The sequence below is a fragment of the Hipposideros armiger genome, unplaced genomic scaffold (assembly GCF_001890085.2).
Source record: "Hipposideros armiger isolate ML-2016 unplaced genomic scaffold, ASM189008v1 scaffold_1005, whole genome shotgun sequence".
Lineage (NCBI taxonomy): Eukaryota > Metazoa > Chordata > Mammalia > Chiroptera > Hipposideridae > Hipposideros > Hipposideros armiger.
In genome coordinates this window covers 648,576-676,008 of record NW_017732355.1, presented here as the reverse complement: position 1 = coordinate 676,008, position 27,433 = coordinate 648,576, and the positions used below count along the sequence as shown (strand labels likewise).

At 34.4% G+C, this 27,433-nt stretch overlaps 1 protein-coding gene across 1 annotated transcript in view; it reads right to left on the bottom strand.

Annotated features, from left to right (window-relative positions):
- Positions 1-3,034: 3,034 nt before the first annotated feature.
- PROS1 (protein S) overlaps positions 3,035-27,433 on the bottom strand; it is a 74,585-nt gene continuing 50,186 nt past the window's right edge. Inside the window, exons 8-15 of the mRNA XM_019631554.1 lie at positions 27,093-27,214; positions 25,004-25,119; positions 20,234-20,423; positions 15,300-15,467; positions 13,836-14,004; positions 10,191-10,339; positions 7,976-8,201; positions 3,035-4,655 (exon numbers count right to left, since the gene is read on the bottom strand). Of these exons, the coding sequence (XP_019487099.1) occupies positions 4,513-4,655; positions 7,976-8,201; positions 10,191-10,339; positions 13,836-14,004; positions 15,300-15,467; positions 20,234-20,423; positions 25,004-25,119; positions 27,093-27,214 (1,283 nt within the window). The 3' untranslated portion in view covers positions 3,035-4,512. The remainder of the gene's footprint in view (positions 4,656-7,975; positions 8,202-10,190; positions 10,340-13,835; positions 14,005-15,299; positions 15,468-20,233; positions 20,424-25,003; positions 25,120-27,092; positions 27,215-27,433) is intronic.

Sequence of the window (27,433 nt, the reverse complement as noted above, 5' to 3'; positions counted from 1 at the left end):
CTTATTCTTGTTTTTTTTCTTCATTGTCTTTTTTTTCTCCTAGTTTCGTGTACACACACACATGCACACAGGAGACAAAAGGAGTGGGGATGGGAGTGCATGAGGCTTGAGGTGCCCAAAAGCTAGATCTGTGGCTTCTTACTCCAGTTACCTGTGGGAATCGCTGATTTAGTTGTCTGGGACAGGGCCAGTGAATCTAATAAGGATCTTGGGTCGAGATCCACTAGTGTCACGAAGAAAGCCCTTGAAAGCCAGGATTAATCATATGTACTTCATGCAATAATCAATAGATAAACAAAGGAAGTTTTGAGGATTATAGTGAAATAAGATCCCTGTGTGAGACATCATCTGAAAACACTGTGGGCAACAGGCTTTGGAAGCAGGGAAACTAATGGAAATTCCTATCTATCTTATCGGGCCTAATTCAAACAGCACCTCTCTAAGCTTCCATTTGAAATCCATTTATTCCTCCCCATAACCTCCTGCAAGCTTTTATTTCTTGGTTGCTGCTATTGCCAAATTCGAGCTCATATTTTCATTGCTTGTCCATTTGTCTGCTATCCCCTAAACCGTAAATTTGTTGATGGCAGGATGAGGACATTTTCTCCCTCATTTTCCTAGGACAGTATCAGAGTTCTCATTGTGTAAGTTTTCAGGGTCATTATCAGCATTTGCTTAATTGAATTAAATAATATCACATTTGTCTTCAGAACCATTAAATGGATAATATTCACTGAGATTCAGTAACACAGCAGGTTGTAGGTAGAGCTGGAGACAGAATTTGTTCATTCCAATATGACATTTACTAAATGGTGGGATAACTAGTAAGAATATAGGGGCAGTACAGTTTCTACTTGGAGCATGAACTCTTGAAGCAGACATCCTGGGATGGAATCCGGCTTAGCAACTTGCTAACTGCATGGACAAAGAAGGCTAAGGCTGTGTCAATTTTCCAGAACAGCCAGCTGTTAGTCCTTTGGGCTAGTTTGTACATGCCGTTAGCTCAGGAAGATACTCATCCCTGAAGGCTCCAGCCTCAGCCCCAGAGTTCAATATGGCTTTAATTACATTTTAATATTTATTACATTTATATTTGTTTATTATTTTATATGTATTATTTATATTTACATAATTTATTTTATATCTATTTATTTATTATCTGGGAACTCCATAATAATGTTAGATTCTTCCTACGTCAGGTAAATATTGGCCCAATGTCCTTCTCTTCAAATCTACTTAAAGGAGGATCAGATGTACCAAGTTGTTTTTCCATCTGGAGACTAGCTACAGAATGAGATTTCAGATTCCACCATTTGAAATGTTAGCAGGAAAGAGGATTTCTCACTAGCACAAGCAGATTTTATTTACTATTTCTCTCGTTACATTAGGGTTTTCTTGGGAGTGGGATTGTTGTGGGAAGTCGTTGTAGGAGGCAGAAATGAGTTCACTGGATGCTATTCTTACCCACAAGGTAAACGCTAAACTTACCCACAAAGTAAATGCTATTCCACGTGGGTCCGAACCATTGCAGTGGTAATTACGGCTCAGCCTCCCATATATGCTTCCCAGCCTCAGCGGTGTCCTGTTTGTTCCACACCTCCCCGTGCTCAGTTGCCCTCTAAGTCTGACTTTCTTGCCTTCACATATCTTGGTTCCATCTTTTAACTCAGTGTCAATCTGAGTTAGTACTCCGGCCTTGCAGTGTTTATATTAATATGTACCCAAAAAAAGAGCCTCACAGGATGCTGACCCATGTCACTGCCCTTCACCTTCACACTCTGAACATGAACACAAGACAGCCACGAGCTGGGACTGAACCCAAGTGCATCACTGGGTGAACCTCTGACCAATGCCTTTTCCTTTGGAGAAGACCCAGTTTTCAAATATAAATTCTCTGTGAACGCTTGAAGCCTGGTATAGCAAGTAACCCATGTGCAAGATCTCTATCAAATCAGTCTCGTCTGCAGGGAACAAACTAATATAAGAGCAATGATCATAAGTTTTATTGCTTCAATTTCTTAGTACGACCTGAAAGAAACTGCTTTGTAACTCCAAGGACAGGAGTGCCTCCCACAGGCTGATATGTGTACTATCACCTCCTATTCTGTGGCGCTTAGCTCTTCAGATATTCTACCACCTGAGACTCTGCATACACAGAGGAGGTTCTTGATAATATCTGTTGTGGAATAAATAAATTAGAAATTTATCACACTTTCCCCTAGAGGATCTAGTGGCCCTGTCTTCTCCCAAACTCATATCGTTAATAGCAATATCAAGAAATCTGAAATAAACTTATTTCAAATATCCCAGTCTTTTGTACTGACCACAGAGACTAAAGGCATAAGGGATTTCCAAAAGAAATAAGGCAATAATTAAACAAATATAGAAAAATAGTCCTCTCTCCAGCAATAATAACAGTTCCAGAATGAAAAGAAAATTGGAAATACTTTATAAGACTCATGGGGACTGAGACTAGAATTACAATATCAGACAGGGGAACTGAGGTGAATAACTTTTCTCACAAATTAACCATTATTTCTACCGATCCATAACCTATCTCTGAAGATAGCAAGTTCTAGGGGACTCTGTAATGGCCTTGTCACTTGGATTTTCTCATGACACAAAGCTCAAAATAGCACCAAACATGTTACTTGGCCTTCAAGAAACCACTGTTTTCTACCAACCCTTTAAAAGTAGGAATCTATATTTCTTGGCAAAGATCAAGATCAAAGATCAAATGAAAGATTCTTAGCCTCAGGTCTAGACAACCCCTCACCCCCCCTCTCTCACCCTACCAACTCTAAGCCATATGTGAGCTCATCTCAACGATAGATGAAACTTATAAATGAGTCTCTGGAGCCTCTATGAAGATTAATGCATGTTGGAAGGTATTTGATTTCTGATGAGAAATGTGGAATTGATCCCTACAGCTGAGTGTATTTGGATATAATTAAATGAGAATCAGAGAGCTTCTCCCTGCCAAAACTTCATTTTTCCCTTTCTTCCTTTCTTTATTTTTCCTCTTTATATACGTTTAGTTTTTCTGTTTCCTTGCTTTTTTACATCCACACAATTATCAGTAGTTGCTTGCTGAAATTCATCACCCACACTACATGGTGGCAATTGGGAGAGAAATTACATTCAGTGAGATGATCTAGCACAATTTCTGGCACACATCAAATACTCAATACATGTTACTTTTGCTTTTCTTCCCTTTATGAGCTGGGGTCTAATAGCCATAATAATTCATCAAATATTCAACTAAAGAACAACTGTGTTGCATGTAGAGTTACACATATGTTATATAATTTTATGTTCTAGTCAAAGATTTAATATAGACATTAGTCACATACATTTTAAAAATATACACCAATTTATTATGTTTTACATGATGTAAAATATCTATAGTGGAAAAAAATTTATTTTCTAAAACTCAGTGAAACATCTGATACATGCCTAATGTGATTGGCAGGGTGAGGAGTGATAAAACTGCCACTTGAAATGCATTACCAGCTAGTAGGTAGCAATCTTACCTACTTCAAAGACACGTTACAAAGACACAATATTAACTGTGTCCCTCTGTGGTTGTCCTTTGATGAAAGTCTGTTCTAGTTTTCATACTTCCTTTTGTCCTTCAACAATCACATTCTGGCAACCTACTCTGGTAATTAAAGTTGAGTTCAAGGAAAACAATGAAATTCCATATTATTCCTTCTTTCCATCCTTAGGTTCTGCCCTTTCTAATCTAGACTTTTGTGATCCACACAGTCAAACTGAAGGAACGTCCCCTTCCCAGGTATCCACACACATCCCAACACAATTTAGTATCTCATCCTCACAGAGTCCAAATACTAATCAGCAAGATTCCTGTGCTATTGTCATGAAAATGTGTACCACTTGTTTTTTTTAATTCAGTAAAACTACTGTTTCAAATGTGAAGCCAAGTGAAAGAAAGATGAAGCCAACATTGGTCCTCCTGAGGGACTGTTTTGGAATAAAACTTTAAGGCCTTCCACTCAATTCAAATTAATAGGCCACTGTCTTCTGCCTTCATTAGGAAGAAACAAAAACACATAAAATAGTACCTGGCATGATCAACGGTACTTAGTCACATGAACTTTTGTTTGGGTTTACTGCCTTGCCTTCTGAGAAAAATAGATATTTAAACACTAGTTTATGATGATGAAATTAAATTTTACTTTCACAAACATAAAAATTAAGAAATGTCATTTTTAGCAAAAACTTCAAATTAAAATTCTCTCTGTGTTTCATTATTTAATTTCTGGACAGCAACAGAGGTAAGAATTTTTAATGTGATTTATATCACCAGAGAATCTCGTTTTCTTGAAAAAGGACCTTTTTAACATTTTAAGGTAAAAAATACCATAAAATAATCAAGATCTGCACATCATAAGTAAAACCCTTCAACTATTATTGAAACATAAGTATAATTACACCCAGGAAAAAAGATATTATCAGCAGAGAAAAGATGCCTTAAGTACTCATGTTGTTTTACAAAACTGATGGACATGAGTGAGCTCTAATGTCATTATGTTTAGAAACAGCTTCATCCAGATCCAAGTGTGCACCATTAATGTTCACTTCCATGCAGCCATTATAAAAGGCATTCACTGGTGTTGCATTGAATGGAACATCTGTAAAAACAGAATGTTAAAATATTAGCCCAAGACTTTTAGCATCGCATTTGCTTACAGTTAGAGGAATTATTCAGACTTCCCAGTTCCAATCAAATTCCAATCCTAAAGAAAAAGTTAATAATGAAATTCTATTTAATACATTTATATTAAGAGACTCCTATGTATATAAGGCATTGTGCTTGGCATTGAATTCAGCATCCACGAGTTCCTCTGATTTCATAAACACACTCAGTTCTATCCAAACTTAAGATACACACATTTAAAGAAGAGTAGAAAAATGCATATTCTTACTTATTATGTCCTACTTCATTATTGTCTCCTTAAATCACCAACAGTTTAAGCATTGTTAAATCATTTTTTCAACTCTAAATTATAACTACTTGGAAATCTTTTTTAAATGCCATGATAAATATCTCTTTTATTGTTACTGGAATAAAAGCAAATTTCCAAAGAAATAGTTTCTTGCTGAGCATACAATGACAGGTCACGATGGGGAATTCATTTTTATGTAATGTTTGGTGTTCTAAAAATAACAATTTTAATAATGCTTCAGTGAATAGTTTATGGCCTTTGGACCTTTCTACACTTTGATTCTCTTTATCAAACTTAATACTTAGGTAAACCCTTGGATTACTAAGAACTATGGTTCATCTTAAAAACATCCATCTCTCTATTGTTTTTTTCTTTTTTTGTCATCTCCTCTCCATGAAATTTTAATTCCCAATGGATATTCTTCAGCCCTTATTCTTCCTCAGTATCTTATGTAAAAATATATATACTTTAAATTTTCCACCTCTAAGTTGACAATACAGTGAATCAAGTCCGTACTTTTCTGTGGGCTCATAGCATTTTTTTAGAAAACCCTTTCAAGTCTGGCCGAGCATCATAGATTATGCTCCTATAATTTAAAAAAAACTCATACTCATCAATTTCCCCTGATTTTTAATTTATAACATGAAATTTAACATGCCTATTTTGCATATCAGTTATAATTTATTCATCCCATAGTTTACACTCTTAATATCTCCATTTTCAGTTCCCCTTAATTTTTCCTCACTCTTTTTCTACATACATCTTACCTGAAGTCAGTCCTTAGTGCTGTGGTCAAAGTCCTGGAACCACTGACATTTTCAGTTTTACTTCTTTTGAACTCTTTCATTGTTTGTTTGATTGCATAAAATTGCATTCAAATAAAATTATAATTCCTAATATTTAAATTAATTCCTGCTAACTTAACTAACTTCCCAATAATCAATCATACTAATTTAACTATCTATGTCTGTCTATCTATCTATCTATCTAAACTTTGTAGCCTATTTACTTCTATTCCCCAAAAACCCAGAGAAAAATTCCCTATATAGGACATGAAGTCCCTGATCAATTAATGTAATATAATGAAGGTTACAACAAGTCCAGACATTAAACTCAGAATTCTCCCCGTGAGAATAACCTGCAAATAGTATTTGAAAATTCTTTTAAAGAAATGTCTGCCTCAATTTTTGCCATTTAAAGTAAAATGTTTATGCCAATTTCATATTTTCCAATATTAAGCTAAAGATAAACCTGCTTTTCCTCCAGATTTTCCCACCTTGAGAAATGAAATCACCAAGCTACTGCTCATGCCAGGTTCCTTAAGATATCCTATCCCTGCCTTTTGATCATTAAATCCTATTAATTCTGTTTCTCATATATGTTTCCAATCTGTTTACTATATACCATCTCCACTGCCATCACCCAAATCCAGCAGCTCCCTCATCTGTAAAATAGGGATAATAAAAGCATCTACCTCACTGAACTATTGTGAAAATTCAATGATCTGATATATTTGAAGCACTCTGAACACTTCCCAGACTGTTTATTATGCACCAATGGATGATAGTATAGTTGTTGTTTCTGTTATTAATGCTGCTTCTTCATCTGGACTTCAGGAGCCCCCAACTCGTCTCATCCATCGCCCGCCTGTCCATCTCTGTCCATTATACACAGTGGATTTCTTTTCTTTTTTTTTTTTTAAGTTTTTATTGGGGAATTGGGGAAGAGGAACAGACAAGTTGCTGTCCTTTTGCTCTTTGATCTAGTTGTAGAGGATGTCGCTTCACTGGCCCATGTTGGCATTATCATTGTGCTCTTCCTGGGTGAGGCAGTCACTCACCAGCCATTGGACGGCTGCTCTCGGTGGCTCATGGCAGCTCACAAAAGCACACGCCTGCTGCTGGCCAGCCCCACTGCAGCCTATGCCATCGCAGGCAACTCACGGCAGCTCAGCTCCAGGTCGAGCTGTTGTTCACCATCTTAGCTGTAGAGGGCGCACTGTCTCTGGCCCTCATGTGGGATCCGAACTGGGGCTGTGCTGCTCAGAGCTGGCATCCCAAGCCAACTCCTAACCAAGGTGCCACTCGGCCGGCCCACATGGTGGATTTCTTAAACTGCAATACTGGTATACAACTTCCTTGTCTAAAACTTTTTAAATAATTTTCATGGCTCTTAAAATAAGACTCAGGACCCTGAACCAGGTCTACAAACCTCCTACCCTCAACCCCCACCCAGTTCACAGCCTCATCCTGCATGGCCATCCCTCGTGCTCAATATGCCTTCACCACACTGAGCTTCTATATATTCCTCAAGCAGGTCAACCCCTTCCCATTTTTCCCACACATGGACCATTTTACTTGCATACCCATGCCAGTACCCACCCTCACCACCTGGTTAAAATCATTTAATCCTTCAAATATCAGACTTATATCTAGTCTCTTCTTCAGAGAGCTTGCTTCTGGACCCCACAACCAGACCAGAACAAGTCCCCATTTTCAGTCTTTAAAAGCAACTCATAATTTTGCCTCATAGAAGTTATGACAATTTTACATTTTTTTGATATTTTCCTAATCCCTTGTTTAGTGTCTGTCCCTGCCACTAGATTGTAAAAGCCATAACAGCAGAGGTCATATCTGCTTTTTAATTACTATTCCCCTAGTGCCTGCCTAGATGTAGGTTCATAAGAAATACTGGGTGTTTGATAGATAAATTGAATCAATATTGAATTCATTAAAACTACTGAGAGGATAAAACGAAATAGTACATTTTTTCTGGCTAGAATAGCCTAATGAAGAAAAATTTGGTAAGTTTCAGTTCACTATAAAAAAATAAAAATAAAAATGTACCAATAAAATGTCAATATGAGCCCTCAAAAAAAGAGTAATGAATACTGGGACTCTGTTTTCCCTCTGATGCCCTTTTACTAAAGTTACATATTTAAAATAGCATCAATTTGATTAAAAATATATTCAGTTTTTAAAACTGAAGAAAAAGTAAACAGATACCTGGAAGGCCACCCAGGTAAGTGGCCACAGTGCCTTCCATTGCTTTGTCCAAGATGGCAAATTGTCTTTGAAGGTCTTCAGAGTAGATGATATCTTTTTTACCTGGAGTTGACAGCTCCAAGGATTTTCTGTTGACTCTGAGTTCCAAATGGTATTGTTCACTGGAACACAGATTTATAGCCTCTATCCGAGATATTACCATATTTTCAACAGATACAAGGATATCCTAAAAAACAAGCAAAGACTCAATGCAAGCAAGTACCAATAATGCCACTTAAGAGTGAGTTTGAGTTTTTGAAATTCGAAAACTGAAATTCAATGAGGAGAAAAATGTATGACAGAGCCCCCAAGTTTCAATGAAAAAAAATCCCTAGTTATTATCATAATCTTAATTTTAGAATATGCATTAGTTTTACAAACTTCAGGTTTAGCTAAGATATAAATGTATGGAGAGTGAATTCTGAAAATTCAATAACCAACAGAGTTGTACCAACAATGGGGACCTAAAATAGTATCTTAAGCAATATTTTTCTGTTTATAAGCCTTCTTAACTTCAAAACTTGTACATGCAAAAGGAAGGAGTTGAATTACTCTTTGTTGGGGAAAAGACATGGAAATTTGAAGTGTTTTATTAAGCACATTCCAGCAAGACTGAAAGGATTTTTGTGCCACCCAAGCAATCCTATAGACTTGGAACAAAGTGAATGAAGAAGCTCCGGGAGAGAAAAACCAAGGATCACCAGAAGTAAATTACAGAGTATTTACCAGAAGATTCTCAAAAGAGAAAATATATTCATTTTGGTGAACTTTTCAAACAGCTGATACACAAAATTACTCAATTTGTTGAGCGCGATCTATGCATGCAGCTTATATGTGTGTAGAGGAAGTGTTTAACATAAGAGAGAAAATAAAATCAAAACTAAGAAATCTATGTTAACTGAAGTCTATTCTTCACAAATGCAGGTTATTTGAGGAAATCGGTTACTCTGTTATACATTCCATATCTTTGAACTCATTAAGACTTAAAGATGGTCAGCTGAGAAAATGTTCCATAATGATCAGTAGTATGTGGAATAATATGACAAAACACTACACAAATCTTGAGAAAGCAATCTGACATGCAAAAAAAAAAGGGAGCTATGGAGACAAACACAATAAGATAAAATAAATACCAAAGANAAAAAAAAAAGGGAGCTATGGAGACAAACACAATAAGATAAAATAAATACCAAAGACACAGCATGAACCGCCACTGCATGAACATAGTGTTAAAGATAGGAATTCCATTTTGTTTTAAAAACAAAACAAACAAAAGGCTGACATCCAAATGTAATAAGCTTGGTAGATTGGAGATAAAAACTCAGCAGAATCTTTCTAGGTTGCTTATGATTAGCCACCAGAAACTCCCCCAAGTCATCCTTTAAGTTGCAAACAGCACCCCTTTTTATTACTACAGGCATTATTCAATTACGTGTCTCTTTCTAAAGCTGCACAGAGCATCCAAGGCAACCTTGGCACCAAATAAGTTCCTTGCTTAACTTGGAATCCACTACAGATGACACATGGACTGAACTAGCAGTCTCTAATAGAATGCTGAATAATACAGATCTTTTGATAATTCTCGTGTTTCTTTTATCCGAGAGTTTTTTGTTTGTTTTTTGTTTTTCCTGTTCTTCCTCCTAATTTCAAATCAGAGTTGCCAGCAAGAAGCCAAGTGGACTCCTTTTAGCTTTCTCTAGTCTTTCCTAATGTACTCATAGGAGAAAAGATTAAGTGTGCCAGAAAGCACAAAACATTATAATTCAGCACTGAATATCTGAGAATAGATTGTAGTCAGGCTCACTTCTACTGTGTTAATACAGACTAATTCCCATGATACCTCAAGGATTGTGAACAAGGGTGGATCCCTATGTGCTCTGGGAAGGCTCTAAGCAGCCTGTGTGTGAGTGCTTAATCTTAGCTATAGATGCAATGGGTTTTCTCAATTTCTCCCCTTACTTCTTGGTTCAGACCATGGAAATAAGCCAGCAAAAAAGTAACAATAATGGACATTTATTAAGTCCTTAATGATGTGCTAGAGATTGCGTCAAATACCTTACATCAGTTATCTCATTTAATCTTCAAAATAGCACTTTGAGGTAAATACTGCCATTATATCCATTTTACAGATACAACAACAACAACCAAGGATCGTAAAGGTTTAGAATAAAGTTACCTGAAGCTTTTCAGAGGTGGAGTCCACCAAAGACAAGGCAAAGGGCACTGTGTTACCAGAAACCAAGGCAAATATAACACCAGTGCCCGTGGATGGGCGAATATTCAAGGTCACATTTACTTGCCAAGCCTCATGATTGGATATATTATCTGTTCAAGCAATGAAACATAAGCAGGATCAATGTACTCAAAGGAATGATGACAATCTTATTAATACTCTAAGCCATTTTTGTGTAATACTAGAGATTTTAGATGTCTTTTCTCAATGATCTATATAACCTACATAAAACAACACAAAAGAAAAAAAATTAATGCAGGCAAGAAACACCTCAGTGGAGCCCTGTCCTTCTGTTTTTCCTAGAATAGATTTCTGGATTGTGGTCTTTAGGATTATTACAAGTTTTTCATGTTTGCTCTTTAACAGCTCTTCCTTCTGCCCTGCATCAACTCTCAGAGTGGTCATATTTTATAGTACACATTTAGAAGTTCAACAAATTTACTATAATATTTCTGAGAGAAAATTTGAGTATAGCTGCCGCCACCACCCCACCACTCCTCATCCATAATGGGGTCAGGTTAGAGCAGTGGGAAGGAAAAATATGGTTTATGTAATAAGGGAGTTGGGTAGTTTGATGGTAGAGAAATACACTGAAGTCAATAGTTAATTCTGACATTTGAATAGAAACACTTTGTGATTCTCTTGTCATAATACCTAACATTCTTTTTCTTAATTACCAGGTTAACTGTCTATCCTACTAGGTACAAACTCTAGTCTCTACTATCACTTTTCCACAGTAGTCACTCAACAAATATTTGTTGAATTAATGTTTTTTAAAATAGTTTGATTCCTTAAGATATTAGTTCACGATATGAATGAAGTCTTTTTCATTTAATATAAAGTTAATATATAACAATAGTCCCAATACCACTTGGAGGCTTTCAAAAGATAAATATGAAAAGAGAAAATAATTTTCCTTTGGCAAGATGTTCTTCCATTTAGCCATATCTAATGCTATTACATTTTCTATTAAAATTCTCTAATTCCCACCCAAGAGAAAAATATATATTATATATAATTATTTTGAAATAAGTAAATTTACTACAATATATTAACAAAATCAAACTAAAAAAATATGTAAATAAACAAATTATAACATAATATTAAATATAAATGTAAAAGTAGGTACTTTCAAATTATCCATGAAAAACTAATTACTTATGAAAGTAATTTTTCAGACACAATATAATTCCTACTTCCATTTTTTTCTGAGGTCTTTTTTCCTTTCAACAAATTATTATGCATCAATCATTTGCCTATATTTAGTCATCAACACATTTTAAACTTTTAAAAAATTCTTCATATACAGAACAGAGCTAAAGTTAAAGATACTATGTTAATTTATGTTAGAAAAACAGAAAGTACTAGTGTAAGGTTCTTTTTTAAAACTGTAGTAATACTTTTTTAGGCTGCAAATACACACATTTAGAACATAATTCTTTCTTAAAGCAGAGATATTAGAGTAACACTAAATTTATAAGGCAAACCCTTAGTAGCTCAAAAAATAAACTCCTAAAACAGAAAAAGACAAAGGACCCAATAAAATAATTAAGATATACCAAATGAAGAGATATTTTCAGTAGAAATTGGGATAATAATATTTAAAACTATATATAAGATTTACTTTTTCAACTGATTGGAATCAAATCTCAAGCATAAACTTACTTCTGTTGGTAGAAGTACAAACTAATAAAACATCTTTGGAAGGGAATCTGACAAAACAGTTAAGAATTATACACTTGCATATAAACTCTGAGAGAAATAATCTAAGATTCTCTCCTACAGAATTAATTACATAAAGGTACAGAGATGTATATCCAAGGATATTCATGCAAATATTATTTGTAAAGGTAAAAACCTGGGATCAGCTGGGTAAGTCCACGTAGGCTGTAGAAAGCTGGAAAGGGCACTGCTCCCACCCTTACAACAACATCAAGAGCCAAATTATCTACATAATCACAACTTTTCTTGGACTATTAAAGAACTAAGATTTCAGAGCAACTAACTAGAAACCTAAAGAAAGGTGCTTCCAAGGACAGACAGGATGAGAGTACTCTATACAATTTGGTAAGAAGAATTTAGGTAAAAATTTTAACAACTTGCTAAAGTCCCAGTGGGAGCTGGTGAGAAGGTTTAGAATTCCTGGGAACTGAAGACACATGAGAAATTCATACCCATTCAACAGCTCTTCTTCATGGACCTTGTGAGTGCTTAAGAGAAAAACTGGGGGCAGAAAAAGAGATTAGAGAAAGCTTCCTTCCTAGTGAAGGTCTGGGGAGAGGAGCAGCAGCCTGTAGGAAAGGGACAAAGTCCCAACCAGGTCCTGCTCTGTCTCCTCTATGCAACAAAAGACTAAAGCATTGGGGAAAAGGTAGCAAACATGTCACCATTAGGACACATGTGAAGGCCCATCATACCTACAGATTAGGGAAAAGAAACAAGAAAAACAAACAAACAAAAACCCAGCAACAGCAAAAGCAATCTACCATGAAGAAGGAACAAAAAAACATCTTGAATCCTAACCATTAGATATCTCCTCTACGTGTGTGTGTGTGTGTGGGGGGGGGGGGGCAGGGAGAGGGACAATATAAAGTTCACATCCTGAGACCCAATCTAAGACTGAATCTATACAAGATCAATAGAGAATGCTCTCCTGCCCCAGCCCTCAACCTTCAGACCCCTCTAATATGCTAGCAAATGTCAACAAATAAAAACACTCTGCTGGGTGAGACAAGTCCATGGTGAGATACTTTCTTAAGGCATAATATCATAAAGTGAATACCTAAAGTTGAGGATGGATCAGCTATTAAAAAAACCCTCTGGCAAACCATCTACTAACCTAAGCACAAGGTAATATTAAAGGAATTTGAAGAGTAGTTACAGGAACAACAAAACCTACACCACTCAGCTCTTGACTAGATTGACTCAACACCCTTCATTAAGGACATAGCAAAAGAAGAGGTATGCTCATTTCCAGATCTAAATATTACTTATCTCAGCCTCTACTATTCTACTGTACATAAGATGCCCACCTTTAAAACAAAAATTATGTGATACAGAAGGAAGAAAGGAAAAAACCAACATATAGTCAAGAGACAAAGCAATCAACATGACCAGACTTAGATATGACACATGTTAGAACGATAAGGGAATTTAAAATAATTATGAGTAATATGTTGAAGGTTTAGTTGAAAACAGTGGACAATATGAACAGATGACAAATTTCAAGAGGTGGAAATTTTCAGAAAGGATCAAATGGAAATGCTAGAAATGAAGGTGAATTCTTTTGATGTATTCATCAGTAGACTCAATACAACTGAGAAATTGTTGAACCTTATAATAGGTCAATAGAATTTACCCCAAATTAATCAGGCTATATGCCAATAATCTTTAAATAATAACATAAGTATATTCAACTACTTTTTCCCTCCAATATATGGGGAAATTTTTATAAAAAGTATATAACAGTATGAATAAACCTAACACTGCATGGCATGAAGTAGGTATTCATAAGGAATTGTTGCTGTTTGTCAATGAATAAATTTAGTTATTAATGAGAAAAGAGAGATAAAATGGGAAATCACTTACTATAATCTATGCTAAATAGAGCAACTCCAGAACCAGGATAGTAGGAACCCTTCTCCACATTGACAAAACAATGCTTATTTTGTTTTTCTTGAATAATTTCCTCTACTCCTGAAGCGCCTTGATTCATCAAATTCCAGCCTCGTATACAACCATCTAGACGAGGATTAATCTAACAAAATAAAATATAGGTCAAGAGTGCATTTTTAAGTTAAACAGGTCAGACTGATAGTGGATTAATTGATCATATATATATATATATATTTGTTGATTAGAGGGAAAACCTTTTTTTATGACATTCAAAAATATTTAAAATATTTTTAATTTTATCTAAATTTCTCTTTTCAAAGTGTCTTTCAGAGGGATGTCTTTTTCAGTAATACTGAGTTTATGCCATCACAGGCCTCCACTAGGATCCTAATAATTTTTAACACCTCAGACCCTACCTGCCTTTTCTATGCCATTCAGGGATAACTTTTCTACTCTCAAATTCCATTTATGCTTCTAGCTGTGGCCCTGGGCTGTACGTGGCTTTCTATTTTTTCTTTAATTGCATTTACCACAGATTTGTCTTACCATCAGACTCAAAGCCTCTTCAGGAACTAAAGTGTTTGCATTCTTGAGCCTCACCAAAGCATCCAGCCAGACTGAAGACATGTAGTAGCCATTTCATAAATAGTTGATACTTTTTGAATAATTCATTATTTATTATGTCTTGATTTATTGCTTTCAAAGGACAGGTATATTCACTCTGACATGGGTTAACTAATTCAAGTTTTATATCATATTGCAGAAATCATTTATAATAAGTTAAGGTAACTGAATTGTCATGAGTGAAAGATGGATATAATTGGCAGGTCCATGACTTCAGATAAAATTTTTAAATTCTTTAAGGACAATGATTAGTCCCCTTCATGAAACCTATTCCAGTTATTGGACAAACACCATATTTAGAAAATCATCTATTATATTTAACTTCAATTTATGACAGTCTGCAGTTGTACTCCCAGCAAAGATTTCTTAGAAAAAAAAAAGTTCCACCTTATGTACTATTCTTATCTCCCATATTTAAGTCCTAAAATAGACCTAAGAATATTCTGACTGACTTACAAAATAATGTATTTTTGGATTCAAATATAGGTATTTTTATATTTAATGGCTAAGTATGGACTATTATGATGTTAACATTGAATTGATGCTTGAGAATTTTTAAAAATCTACTCTCCATGAGTAATGCTGGGAATTTAAATGAGCTCAAAAACACTACACTCATTTCTTATTTCCTTAATATAGTATCAAGGGTCGCTAATGTTATTTTTCCATGTTCAAGTTGTCACAGTTGGTATATCACAATTGGTTGTCACAGAAGTTAATAACTTCTTTTGACTCTCAGAAAAATACATCTTCAAATCCATTACAAACAAAAGGAATTCATGCATGATGAATGATATTAGCTTGGATCATTACCGGTTTAATGAGTGTGTTCTCCATTTTCTGAGGTAATCCTGCAAAGTATACTTTGGTTTCTAGAAATCCACTTGTAGGCTTGAAAATGCTCTGGGGTTTATTTATATTCATTACTGCTTCTTTAGCTATTTTCACACTAATACTGTGTTCTAATTCTTCCACAGAGACCTACAATTAAAGAGACAAAAATTATCAAACAACCAAATCTCATTACATGTTGCTTGAAATACTAAGATTGAAAAATCCTGTTATTGTTCCAGAATATAACTTCCAAAGTAATCACTTTAATGTGATTATTAATTTGTTCCAATCCATTTGAAATATCAAATGATTATAAAGGTGATAAAAATGTGTTTTAAAAGGATCATACTTGATTGAAAACTAAATAACCATATTTTAAAGTTAAAAATATCAGTTATTCTATTAAATTTAAACATCCAATTATAATATGTGTCTTTCAATCCGGTATGCCATAAAGTGAACAATTTTTTTAAAAAGTGAGTCACTCTACAAAAGTCTTAGAAAACTTTTAAGTGTTCTTACTTGGCAATTGTCTGATAGTATATATATAAAATCAATAATGTAAATAAATTCTTAATCTAAATTAAGAGAAATCAGTACATCCAGCATTCTGTTCATTAAACACAAATATTTTATTTCAAAATTCAAAAGTAATTGAGGTCATAAGGAAGCACAATACATTAAATTAAACTATTATTTTTCAAAAAGTAGTTTGGGTCTTTAAAAAGAGGTTGGAAGTGATGGCAAATGACAACAAAAAAACACTCCTATAAAGGCAATTTGAAGAACCACTGTTGCAATCCCCTTGTAAAGCTGTAGCACTCAAAATACAAACTCTTCATTAACTAACCATTAATGGAAGCCAAACAATAAGCACATTAAAGCACCACAGCAGGAAAAGGACAACTATGCTCTAAAGTAAAATAAATGTGTTAACATGTACAGATTTAATCAGTGTACACTGTCCTTAATATAGCCAATCACATCATTTTACCCTAATGACTATTCTCTCCTTGGATAGTGTCCTAATAGCCTCCAGGACCTTATTCTGGCTTGGTTCTCCTACATTCTTACCATTCCTTCTCAGGCTTCTGGATCCTCCTCTTCTTCTCAGTCTCTATAATAAGCCACAGAACCCAGCCTCCAGACCTTTTCCCTGTAGCCATGCAAGTATTTCTAAATGGGCATTCTATTGCTCCACTCTAGGGCATTTAGAAAATTTGGGGTTGGAGAACACTTTTAGATATCACAATGAGTAGGCAGTATGCTGACATTGCAAGATGCTAGACATCGAAATATGCAGAATAGTCATGCAAAATAAATAATAAAATACTCAGTATCCTGCAACCTCCTGAACATCCCTACTGGGTATTCATGTAGGGTATACTCATGCTTATAATTATCTGAGTTTCTGTATATATAAACACAAAATATTTGTTGTACCATGTTGGTATTCACTGAATTTTTTCAAGAATTTAAGTCTTGTAAACCAAGGATGGATTGATGCTTGCCTTGTTTGGATCTTTACCAAGAGTTTCCCACCATTTTGGAAAATTACTATTACTGATGGCAACATCCTTTACGCACTTAGGGTAGTTCTGTTGCCAATACAACACCTAGCATGTTTCTTCATGTGTAGCTTTCACATTATTATATGTACAGAAGAAAGATTTGACAAGTATTGCACTTGAATATTTATATTTTGAAATATATATTATTTTATTATAAATTACTTTCCTTCATTTATATAACAATTGGAGCATTTTATTGGTTTCTATTAGGGATATGTGAAGGCAGTTTACATTATTGATGCATTTCATTATAAGACAGTAAAGGAACATTATAAATATTTAAGCATTGGCTTAGACAGAGTTTAGAACCACAGGTTGACATACCCAACCTCATGGCCTTTAAATCTCTCTTTATGTTGACTATTTAAAAGTTTATATCTACCTTGAAGGCTTGACCTTAAAAATATATCTAGAATCTGACCACTTCTCACCACTCCCACATCAATACTCCAACCTAAGCTGCCATCTTCTGTCCACTGGTTATTGCAAGGGTCTCCTCACCCCATATCCTGTTCTACCCTTACTCCCTACTATCTAGTTTTCACATAGCCATGAGGTCCTAAACAGGGTTATCTTTTAAAATGCAAATTAGATCATGTCACATGTTCAAATCATCCAAGATCTTTGTATTTGGCATAAAATCCAAGTCCTCACTATGTTCCTCAAGGCCCTACATTACGTTATTCCAAATCACATTTCTGACCTCATTTTCTACTACCCTCTCCCTCTCTCACTCTATTGTACCTACACTGGCCTTTGTGTTGTTCCCCAAACATAGCTAACACATCCTCTTGTAAGATTCTCCACTTGCTGTTCATGTGGCACAGAATCATCTTCCCCACATATTTCTCATGATTTGTGGCCTCAAGTCTCTGGTCAGATGTTCATCAGAGATGGCTTTCCTGATTCTATATGCACACACACCATCATCATTCTCTATTGCCTGACCTTGCTTTTCTTATTCCTCATAGTATTAATCACTATCTGACATATATATTTCTTCATTCATTTGTGGTTTTCATCTCACCACTAGAATGCAAACTCCATAAGAGCAGTGATTTTGTTTTACTCACTGCTGTACCCTCACCACCTAGAAGAAGGAATAGCACATAAAGTACTAAATAAATATTTTTTTGAATGAATAAAATTATGATATTATAGATTTCCCCCCAATATTAGTATTAAACACAAATATGAGATATAATCAAAGAGCAATACTTATTTCTATGGGTTATAGCCATTCTAAGTACTTAATAATTACACATTTCATTTAATTTATCTGCATTATAAAACAATTCTAAGGTATACGTTTTAATTTTAATTTCTTTAAAGTGTTTTATTTGAAATTTTGAAATAGTTTAAAATCAGTAAAACGATTGCTATCAAGTAAATAGCCCAGTTTATAAATTAATTTAACTTAACAATTTTGTAGATTAAAATGCTTACTTAAAATATTTATGTACTTGAAATAATTACTGTGCTGCATAAATCTGTTTGAAATAGTATAGTTTATTAATAAACCATCAAGGTTATAAACTGGTAAAATATCATGTGGTAATATTTTTAAAATGAAAGTGAGAAAAGAAATCTTATATGAAGGAGATAAAAATTCATACTTGTTAAAATATTGAATTAAGAATTTAAGAAAAACCACCAGCACTAAATTTATTACTAGATTAAAGTTTTACTCTGACTTATTTATTGTTCTTAAATTTTATTTATTATATAAAATTGCATTTAGTTTATACAGGGAGATTTTAATTAAAGTGTTTTAATTAAAACATGGATATTTCATTAAATAACAGTTTCTTCTTAACAAGGATCATAAACATAGAAGAAAAAAATATGCGGAACTGAATAGCTGTCTTCCATTCAGCCCAGAATCCTGCCTTTAACAGTATCATTCATGAAAGAATTCTCTAATAAACATGATCTGAAACTCATATTAACCTCACAGGTAAACATTTATCTTCTTCATTATATATATTATAGACTACTGAGACATTTAGCTAAATTCTCATTTGAACAGCTGAGATTTTCGAATTGAATAGACTCATTAGGGAAAAAAATTGTTTACTGTCTTTTGCTGAAAAAGTGATTTTAGATAGATTATTTTGGGGCATTAGGCAGTAAATTATATTCTTCAGCTGAATGCATCAAATATTCTAGATATAGATGTATTAGAAAAGACATAGTAGCAAAGCATCTAATGAGAGCATCAGGGGAAGCCAGAGAACTTTAGAGGTTTCTCTGACAGTTACATCTGATCCTCTGCAGACACCATCGTTTCAGAATTAGAAGCTCCAAATCTATGGCTGCCAATGGACAGACAGCCCCCTCTTTGGTGAACCACACCTGTGCCCAGCTGTGTTATTACTACCTCTACGCTAACGTATTTCACATTACATTGTATTAGTTCATAAGGCAGCATCAGCTCCTAAACTGTGAGGTACTAAGCTCAAGAGCAAGGAAAACCTTTTCTATAGTTCCAGTGCCTTGAACTCAAGAACTTAGCACTTTAAAAGTGCTCACTAAAAGCTTATTGAATAGATGAGTGCAAGAGTGGGTAGATAAAGGAATGAAATATTCATTGATGACTTCACATGGCTTCTCCACATGGACTCCTCATCAGCTCCCACAGGCATAGAAAGTTTCTCTTTTGGGTACCACATTCTAAGGGGAAGCTGATCTTCTCTTAGCTATCTTCTGCTGGAAGTAGCAATGACTCCACTGCAGAAAAGAATTTTCTCCACTATAGACTAGCAGCAATCCCTTCTCTGAGAAAAGTTCCATTTTAATCCAGTTTACAATAAAGGCTCACTTTTAGGGATTATCTAAAAATGTTAGTTTCTAGGCACTCAGATTGCTACTGGCTAATGTATACTGTTCATATAAATTGATTATATGCTAATATTTAAAATTAAATTAACTTTGATTTTTTTCCTATGTGTATTTTTCTCCCATTTAAAAAAAATATTGGTTATCCAGTACAGTTGTCCTTTGTCAATGGTGACTTTGCATAAACTGTTATGCCAGCTACTAATCCCTGACCTATAGGAGAGAACCATTGTTCATTCATCAACAGCCACTAAAAAGGGTATAAGAAGTTAAAGACAGAACAGTTTAAATAACTGAAAACAACTTTGGAGAAATCATAAATATATTAAGTGAGGTCATCTTTTCTCAGGCTGTTTCAAGAATTTACAGTACATAGAATATATTTCATGTAACATTCGATTAAACCCCATTTAGGTTTGGTATCACTATAAAAATAAATTACTAATGATTTTATACAAACTGCACCAAAGTGGAAAGATTCTTTATGAAATCTGTACAACATACCATATTCCATAGACCATTATTAATAACTTTGCCTCCAGTTGTGACTTGGGTTGTGTCTTCATTCTTAATCTGAATTTCAATCTTTCCATCACGAAGTGCAATCAGGAACCAAGCTGAGTGATCAAGAGATTCTGCATACAGGATAACACCTTCTGAATCAAATGTCCGGAAATCAAATTTGGCTGAAAATCTAAACAATGGACAAAGAGAGAGCCTTAATGCTGAGAAAGATGGAAGGCTCAATGTATTATTCTTTTTTCTTTTTTTATTTGTACTGGCAAACAGCAATATGCTAAAAAAAGTCAACTATTTCTGTCCCTGGAACTAATAAAAGAGGACAGAATTAGACCGTGTGTTTATTATCTCTGGCTTCATGTGTGTTTAAAATCAAGTTATTATATTTTTTTGCTTATGCTTGGAATCTTTTTCCCAGTGAACAGATGCTTTGATAATTTTTCATCTTTTTCTGGCCTTTGTTTTGAAGGCACGCTTTCAAATGTTGGAATTAATACACATGTACAAATATTCAGCATATTGTATCTCTCCTGGAGCTTTCTATACCCTGTATAATCTGATATTAAGATTTTTTTTTGCTGTATCTGTAAGTGATTAGTAAAAGATATTACAATTTCATGATTGGTTTATCCATCAAAAAGCATATTTTCCCTATGATTTCATATACGTCAGGAAGGAATCACTCACAGGGATATACAAGATAGCATCTGGATGACTGCAAACATAATTAAGCCTTCATGTGTGGTAAGGAAGGTAAAATCAAAAACTGAAAAAATGTATTCCATTAGCTTGATTTCAAAAGCTCTCCAAAACTCTAACTATATAAATCACCATACTAGAATACATGGAAGGAGAGCTTAAAATATAGTCTAGTATTAGCAAACCAAATTCAACAATACATTAAAAGGACCTTACACCATGATCAAGTGGGATTTATTCCAAGGATTCAAGGTTAGTCCAACATCCACAAATCAATGTGATATACCACATTAACAAAATGAAGGATAAAAATCATATGATCATCTCAATAAATGCAAAAATAAATCTGCCAAAATTCAATACCCACTTCTGATAAAAATTCTCAACAAAGTGGGTATAAAGAATGTACCACAACATAATAGAGGCCATATATGACAAACCAATAGCTAACATCATACTCAATGGAAAAAACATGAAAGCTTTTGCTCTAAGATCAGCAACAAGACAAGGATGTCCACTCTCACCATTTTATTTCAACAAATATTGGAAGCCCTAGCCACAGAAATTAGGCTAGAGAAAGAAATAAAAGTCAACCAAATTGGAAAAGAAGAAGTAAAACTCTATTTTCAGATAGCATGATATTATATATAGAAAACCATAAAGACGTCACCAAAAAGCTGTTAGAACTATTAAATGAATTCATCAAAGTTGCAGGATACAAAATCAATATACAGACATCTGTGGCATTTCAATACACTAATAACAAACTACCAGAAATAAAAATTAAGAAACAATCCCATTTATGATTCATAAAAAAGCGTAAAATACCTAGGAATAAATTTAACCAAGGAGGTGAAAAGATTAGTACAGTGAAAACTGTAAGACACTGATAAAAGACACTGAAGATATAATAAATGGAAAACATTTTGTGCTCATGGATTGGAAGAATTGATATTGTTAAAATGTCCATACTACCCAAAACAATCTACAGATTCAGTGCAATCCCTATCGAAATTCCAGTGACATTTTTCATACAGCTAGAACACACAATTCCAAAATTTGTATGGAACCGCAGAAGATCCCAAATAGCCAAAGCAATCTTGAGAAAGAAGAACAAAGCTAGAGGTATCGTGCTCCCTGATTTCAAACTATACTACCAAGCTATAGTAATCAAACTGGTATATTAGCATAAAACCATATACACAGATCAATGGAACAGAATTGAAAGTCCAGAAGTAAACCTACACATAGAGACAACTAATTTATAACAAAGGAGTCAAACACATACAATACAGAAAAGACAGTCTCTCCATAAATGGTGTTGGGAAAAGTGAACAGCCCATGCAAAAGAATGAAACTAGAGTACTATCTCACACCATACACAAAAATTAACTCAAAAGGATGAAACACTTAAATGTAAGACCTGAAACTATAAAATACATAGAAGAAAGCATGGGAGGTAAACTCCGTGACATTGGTCTTAGCAATGTATTTGTGAATCTGACTCCAAAGGCAAGGGAAATAAAAGCAAAAATAAACAAATGGCACTACATCAAACTAAAAAGCTTCTACACAGCAAAGGAGACCATCATCAAAATGAAAAGTCAATTTACTGCATGGGAGATAATATTTGCAAACCATAATCCAACACGGGATTAATACCTAAAATATACAAAGAACTCATAGAACTCAATAACAACAAAAACAAACAACCTGATTAAAAAATTTATCAGAAGAATACAAAAACATTAATTTAAAAAGATAAATGCACTCCTATGTTGGCTGCAGCATTATTAATTTAAGTTAAAAAGTCAGGACTTCAGATAAAGGCTAAATAAGGCAAAGAATTCCACACCCTTTTCTACATATATAACAGTTTAAATAGCAATGGAGAGGTGCCATTTGCAATGGGGCGTGGATCTACCTCAGATGGAACAAAGAAAAGGTGATAGGATGAATTTTTTAATCTTAGAATTCCAAGGAAATATTCTAAAGAGGTAAATCTGGAGTTAAGTGTGTTGGATGGATAACAATGTAGTAGAAATTTACTGAACTCAGATTATTTTATATAAAAAAAATTTTTTTCCTTAGAATACGGACTTATATTCTCTTTCATAATCATCACATCTTGCTGCTGTGAAACATGTGTTATCTTGCCAAGATCCAAATCTGTGTATGCTCAGAATCTCCCAGAAGTTGATCCTATTATGGAGATAATTTTCTTCTCTTTGTAAAATCATGCTAAACCAGTAATTCAAAGAATTGTGTTCTGCATATTTTCTTTCTGGAATACATCAGCATACTGATTCATTACACTGGGGAACAATTCATTCTTTTTCAGAAGTATTGTAGAGTGAAAAAAAAAAGTGAACTTGTTAACTTTTGGGTAGGGTAAGTATTTGATCACGGGAAACAGAGCTGAAGGAATTTGCAAAAAAATAAAAAAATAAAAAGCATTAGCTGTTCTTTGTGTTGGTTATACAGTTGGAAGTTTATAAAAATTCACCAAGCTGTACACTTAAGACGTGTAATTTCTGTATATATTACACTTCAATAAAATGCTTAAATTAAGTAACTAACAAACTAAATAAATAAATGTTGGGAAGAATAAATATTTGATCCAACATTAGAGCCCAAGCTATTGTGAATTATCTGAACATGCCCGAAGGTGTGCAATAATTATTTTTTCCTCTCTCATTCTCATTCTCATTGCAAAGAACCATTTCCTCCAATCACTATTATTTACTCTGAGATGCTAAAGGGGAAAACCAGGTCTTAGTGGAAAATGGAGTGTTGAAGGAGCATAATTCCATCAGTGAATCTTAGAATAAATTTCAACGTTCCTTAACGCTATGGTTTCTATGAATTTATATTTAATGAATAACCAATAACACATCTAATGAATTAAATTCTAAATATGCATGTTTATTTAATTAACATATTTTAAAATTTGCAGTCTATAATCACTCTAAAACATGTTTCCTTTCCATTATTCCAACAAAACTCCAATTTCTTTTATCAAATAGTGTATGGCTCTAAGGAAATTTGATAATTAAAGTAGATTCATGATTCAAAAACATAAGCAACTCCTCCCTCCCTAAAGTCAACCGAACTACAGGAATAGCACAGAATGTACTCAGATAGTCTACTAAAGTCATGTGATGCATTTCTTTAAATGCACGTAAGCAATCTTATGAATTTCTGTTAATAACTAGGAATAGAACCATATTTAAAAGTAATACTTGGGCCTGCCAAGTGGCGCGTTGGTTAAGAGCTGGCTTGGGACGCCAGAGGGCCCCGGATCCCACATATGAGAGTCAGTGACACTGCCCTCTACAGCTAAGATGCTGAACAACAGCTCAACCTGGAGTTGGGCTGCTGTGAGTCACCAGCGACGGTGTAGGCTGCAGCCCCTGTGGCAGTGGGTTGCCATGGGCTACCGTATGTAGCCAGCAGCCAGCATGAGCGGCCAGCAGCCGCAGTGAGCAGCCGTCCAGAAGCCGGCTACTGATCTGCCTCGCCCGGGAAAAGAGCAACCATGGTGCCAATTTGGGCCATGAAACAACGTCCTCCACAATTAGACTGAAGAACAAAAGGACAGCAACTTGTCTGTTCCCCTTCCCCCAATTCCCCAGCGCTGTTCCCATCCCCTAATTCTCCAATAAAAATTTTAAAAAAAAAAAAAAGTAATACTTGGAGTTTGTTCTCATTACTTAGTTTTTAAAATATGTATAAAGAAGAATGAAAACACATACATTAAATCTACTTCCCCATCTTCATAATAAATATGTATTCACTGGAAAAGGAAGAATGAGGGGATAAGGTAACATGATTATTGGGGAAGGTCAGCCTAGAATGACCCAAAATTCTACCATGAAAATTACATTTGTGAAGGAGCAAATTCACTTTAGGGTTCCCAATGTCATCTGATTGATCATATACCTACTTTATCTGATTTATAATACAAGTCCATACATTTCTAACCTTTTCAGCCACTTCCTTCTTCTGTCCTAACCTGCTTACTTCTAGAAATTATCGTTGACATTATCATCTCACCTGGTAACATCTGGCAGGCGAAACTTTAGATATAAAACAACCCCTACAAATTGCTCTGCCAAGTAAAGTAGTTCATAATTTTTGTCAAGGTTCAAGGGGAGGCACACTGGAACCGCCTGGAGAAAAGAAAAGAAAACAAACAAACTGCACAGTTTACTGCTTGGTGTTTTTGTTAGATTATGCATCCTTTCTCTGGTTCCTTCCTAGTGTTGTCAAATGTACCTTTTGTGATGCACTAAAATAAATTAAGAAGACCTTGGTAATAATAAAGCAATATCTTTTACTACCTTGTATATAATCCATCAGTATAACATTCAAGAATATGTGTGTTTTAAAATCTTGTTCAATGTGTGTGGCCTCAGATTTTTGTCCTTAACATTTCCTTTGTAAATCTCAGTCTGAAACACAAACTTTGTCTTCTAGTAACAACATATATCCCCTTAACTAACTGGTACAGGTATGGTACTTCTATAAATTATATCTGAAAATGATTTTCATTTGGAGTCAGAAATAGGTGGGGAAGTTAATGTACCAACAAATAGCGCCTCATTCATTCACTCATTAATTATTAAGCAAAATTTTTCTGAGCAAAAATTGTGCTGTCTGGATAGCAAAGGGAATATTGCAAAACCTACATGGGGTAAATATAAATAAGATGTCATCTTAGTTTCCAAGGAAGCTACAAAAAAGTAATTTTTGAGTCATTAAACCTGATATCAAGCACTTTATTCCTAAGGATAAAAATAAACATTAAAATGGAAATCCTGTGTCAGCTGAGTGGCTCAGTTGGTTAAGAGCTCGCTCAAGAGTGCGAGATCTGAGCAATAGCGGTTCGATGCCCGGCCTGAGCTGACCTACCGTTAAGCTGCCAACAGATGGCAGGATGGCTCAGCTAAAAAGAAAAAAAAAAATGGAAATCCTGTTAGGGATAAATACTTGGGCATAGCTAGATATTGATATAGATATATACATATTTTGAAAGGACTCATGTGCATAGCAGTGTATTACATCAAGGTCCGGAAATAATATCTCATTTCCTCTTAGAACTTTAATCTAATCCAAGGTAGATAGTGATGTGTAACTACAACAAATACTGAAATAAGAGACTAAATTACAAAACAGACATTCACACAGCATGACATTTCAGTTAATTACTACCAAAGTTACTACATATGCCAACTAGCTTATGTTACCTCCCTTTACCAAGTAGGCAGCATAATGTTGAATGCTACATTTTTTTGGACATATAACAGCTTTGTCTTGATAATAAAGAGGTATATGTATACACATGATTAAATCATTATTATTTAGGATTTTTTTTCTTTTTACTGTTCCTCATAATCATATAAAATTTTACCTTCACTTGTAAAAAGTATAAGAGACGAAAGAATTGGACTAATGATCACTAACACATGATGCTTATTTAGGAAAAAAAATAACTTCAGAGGTTGATCTATTTATATCAATAAAGGGAAAACTAGAACCTACCCCCAACATTCAATTTCTGGGCTAATTATGTATTAAATCCTAGTAACTAAAACAAAGGTTGAGAGTTACAGATTAACAAAATCAACCTCTCTGAAATTTGATATACTTAAACACCACTACATCTTCTATCCTGACAAAGTTGTTTCTACCTAAGATTTTATGAGCACTCTTGCAAGTACTAACATGCCTAATCATACTTGTCAGAATGGTCAATAAAAAAAGTAGACATTAGGAAATGTTTTCACTAAAGTTTCTATGGAAGATTGTTTTCTCACAAAGAGGAGTAGTATAAACCTCAACTTTCCTTAAGTTTCTTAAATAAACATACATTTCGTAAATGTACACGCTACACAGGTGAGCACTCTCTGAACTGTAACGCTGCAGCCTTTTTTTTTTTTACCTAGGCACTAATTATTCCCAATCTTTATGACTTATATGACCATAATTAGTAAATAGATTGTGACTCATAGCCTACATAGAACTACAGCAATTATTGTAGAACATCTGTATTTTCCTGACTTACCTCAGCTATGTGGAAATAAGCACCAGGATCTCTTATTTTAGAAAAAGAGATGGGAAGTTTAGCATTGCAAAATGTTACCTCACAACTCTTCTGATCTGGGGCAAGTTTGAATCCTTTCTTCCCGTCACAATAACAAGAATAACCTCCAGGGTAATTGACACAAAGTTGAGCACACATGTTCTCCGAGCATTCATCCACATCTGGAGGAAAAGAGAAGATAAATCTTAGTCTCCTAAATGTTCAATCCAATAGAAGGAGTATTCTGATTTTAGTTTGAGACACCAACGATAATAGACCCTTAGTGAAAAAAATCTCTATGACATCAAATTACATTTAAACACTTGGCAAAGAAATTTAAATGAGTTACCAGTGTAATTTCCATTTATTTACACACCTGAAACAATAAATTTAATGTATAA